Source organism: Hibiscus syriacus, unplaced genomic scaffold (assembly GCF_006381635.1).
Source record: "Hibiscus syriacus cultivar Baekdansim isolate YM2019G1 unplaced genomic scaffold, ASM638163v2 tig00110331_pilon, whole genome shotgun sequence".
NCBI lineage: Eukaryota > Viridiplantae > Streptophyta > Magnoliopsida > Malvales > Malvaceae > Hibiscus > Hibiscus syriacus.
The window spans coordinates 1,142,010-1,144,013 of record NW_024062687.1 but is presented as its reverse complement, the minus strand read 5'-3'; the positions used below and the strand labels follow the sequence as shown (position 1 = coordinate 1,144,013).

Genomic DNA, 2,004 nt, shown 5'->3' with positions numbered 1-2,004 from the left:
CACCTAATATGAGGCTTCTCAAATCAAATATGAAACAAAACACCAACTGAGATATTGGCCGTATGACTCTTCCGCCTTCAACAGCTCCGTTCAACTTGATACAATCTGAATCTGAAATGCAACAAACACCTTACAGCGCTATGATATAATCAAAGAATATGATTTAGCCCTCAAATGCAATAAATTTCTAAATAATGTGAGTCTTCTGAAATCAATGTCAATTAAGCAATGAGATTAAAAAGAACTAATCACAATGACAAACCACCAATTTGTAAAAATCACTCAACTCTGCCATTCAAAAGAGTGTACAAACTAGCAGTTCAACTTAAGCCCCCCGATTTAACCAAAAACAAGCATAATTAACATCTACTCAAACAATTTAATACAAAACTAGTAAATTCACTAAATTATCAACAAATTTTGAGCTCCACAAACCGTAAGAGCAAGAAACAGAGCCTTTCGCATTTTCAAATCAGTTGAATGTAATTCCTTCTATCAAATACGAGAACACATACGCAAAAACAACAAAATATTGTAAAAGGAAACATTATCAAAAAGAAATTTTGTTAAAAGTCGGCGAGGGAAAGCTCTTCTTTATTTAGCAGGAAGCGAAGAGAAGAAGCGCGCCACGTATTCTTGTTGCTCGCGAAACCGTTGTTTGAGGTAAGACTCGATGATCTCCATGACGGAAACGAAACGCTTCATTTCTTCGAGCTGGCGAGTGAGTGCGGCCTCTCGAGCCCTGGCTCGCTCGAGCCGAGCCTCCGTCTCGGCTAGCCGGACACGTAGCGTATCCACCACCAATGCATTGTTATAGCGGGAAGGGCGGTTCGGTGAGAGAGATCGTCGTTGCTGACCGTAACACATTTTCTCTTAAGTGAAAAAAAAAACAATAAGAAAAAATGGATTTTTTTAATGTGGAATTTGAAACGTTTGTCGTTCCAAATGATGGAAGCCATTGTTTTAGCGGAGATAATGGAAGCGATAAAGGTTTCCAGCACGTCTCTTCTCGTTGATCTAGACCGTTCGATGAAATTACTATAATCCTTTTGTAATGGGTCGGGTTGACGGGCCAAATGTCAATCCAGCTCAATCCATCAAATATGGTTTGTTCATGGTTCACTGTAATGATTAATAATAAATTATTATTTATTGAATATTTTTTAAATTACATATTTAAATTGAAATATATAATTTTTATATGTAATATTTTACGTAAAAATTTTAATTATTAATTAAAAATAAATAAATATTAAAAGTTTAAGCATATACTCAGTGATGAAAATTATAAAATTAACAGCCATACACTATAGATGAGATTTATAAAATTTAATTTATTTTTTAATAAATTTAGAATAAATATTAAGTAGAGATAGTATCTATTTAAAGATAAATCTCAATTATTTAATATCCCTGACATTTATAATGTTTGAACTCAAGATTTTCAAGAAAAACAACAATTACTTTATCATTAAGATCACTTTATTTATACACAAAGTTTAATTTATATGTGATAGGTAAACTAGTTGCATAATTTGACACACACAAACAACACACACATATATACCTTTACTTTTACATATTTGGATATCTCAACCATGACATCAAAATTCCTCTCCCGATGGGTAGCAACTCGACTATTGATCTCATACCTGAGTCTATTCTCGAATATTAAGCACCGGTCCAACTCAGTATCAACAAGCCTAGTAGCATAGCGACTCAACCTGATAAACTCATACTCATAATCCATAACAGACATATCACCCTGTTCTAAATTCTGAAACTCATGGCGTCGCTCATGCAAGTATTTCTCTCCGATGTAGCGACTCCAAAAGCGTGCCTTGAAAAGATCTGACGTCAACTAATTCCTCGGAATACTACCAGAAATCGATTGTCACCATCAAAAAATCTCTTTCTTCAGCATAGCTAGTGTAACATCCCAAAATACGTGTTAGTGATTAACGTATAAAACTTCAGAGTTTGGTGATTGAAGTAGGATATTTG

General features: G+C 34.3%; 1 protein-coding gene across 1 annotated transcript; it reads right to left on the bottom strand.

The window, feature by feature from the left end:
* Nucleotides 1-439: 439 nt before the first annotated feature.
* LOC120119108 (protein SKIP34-like) lies at nucleotides 440-919 on the bottom strand. Its single transcript, XM_039138994.1, has one exon. The coding sequence runs from the start codon at nucleotides 865-867 to the stop codon at nucleotides 595-597; it is 273 nt and encodes a 90-aa protein (XP_038994925.1). The 5' UTR covers nucleotides 868-919; the 3' UTR covers nucleotides 440-594.
* Between the last annotated feature and the right edge of the window lie 1,085 nt (nucleotides 920-2,004).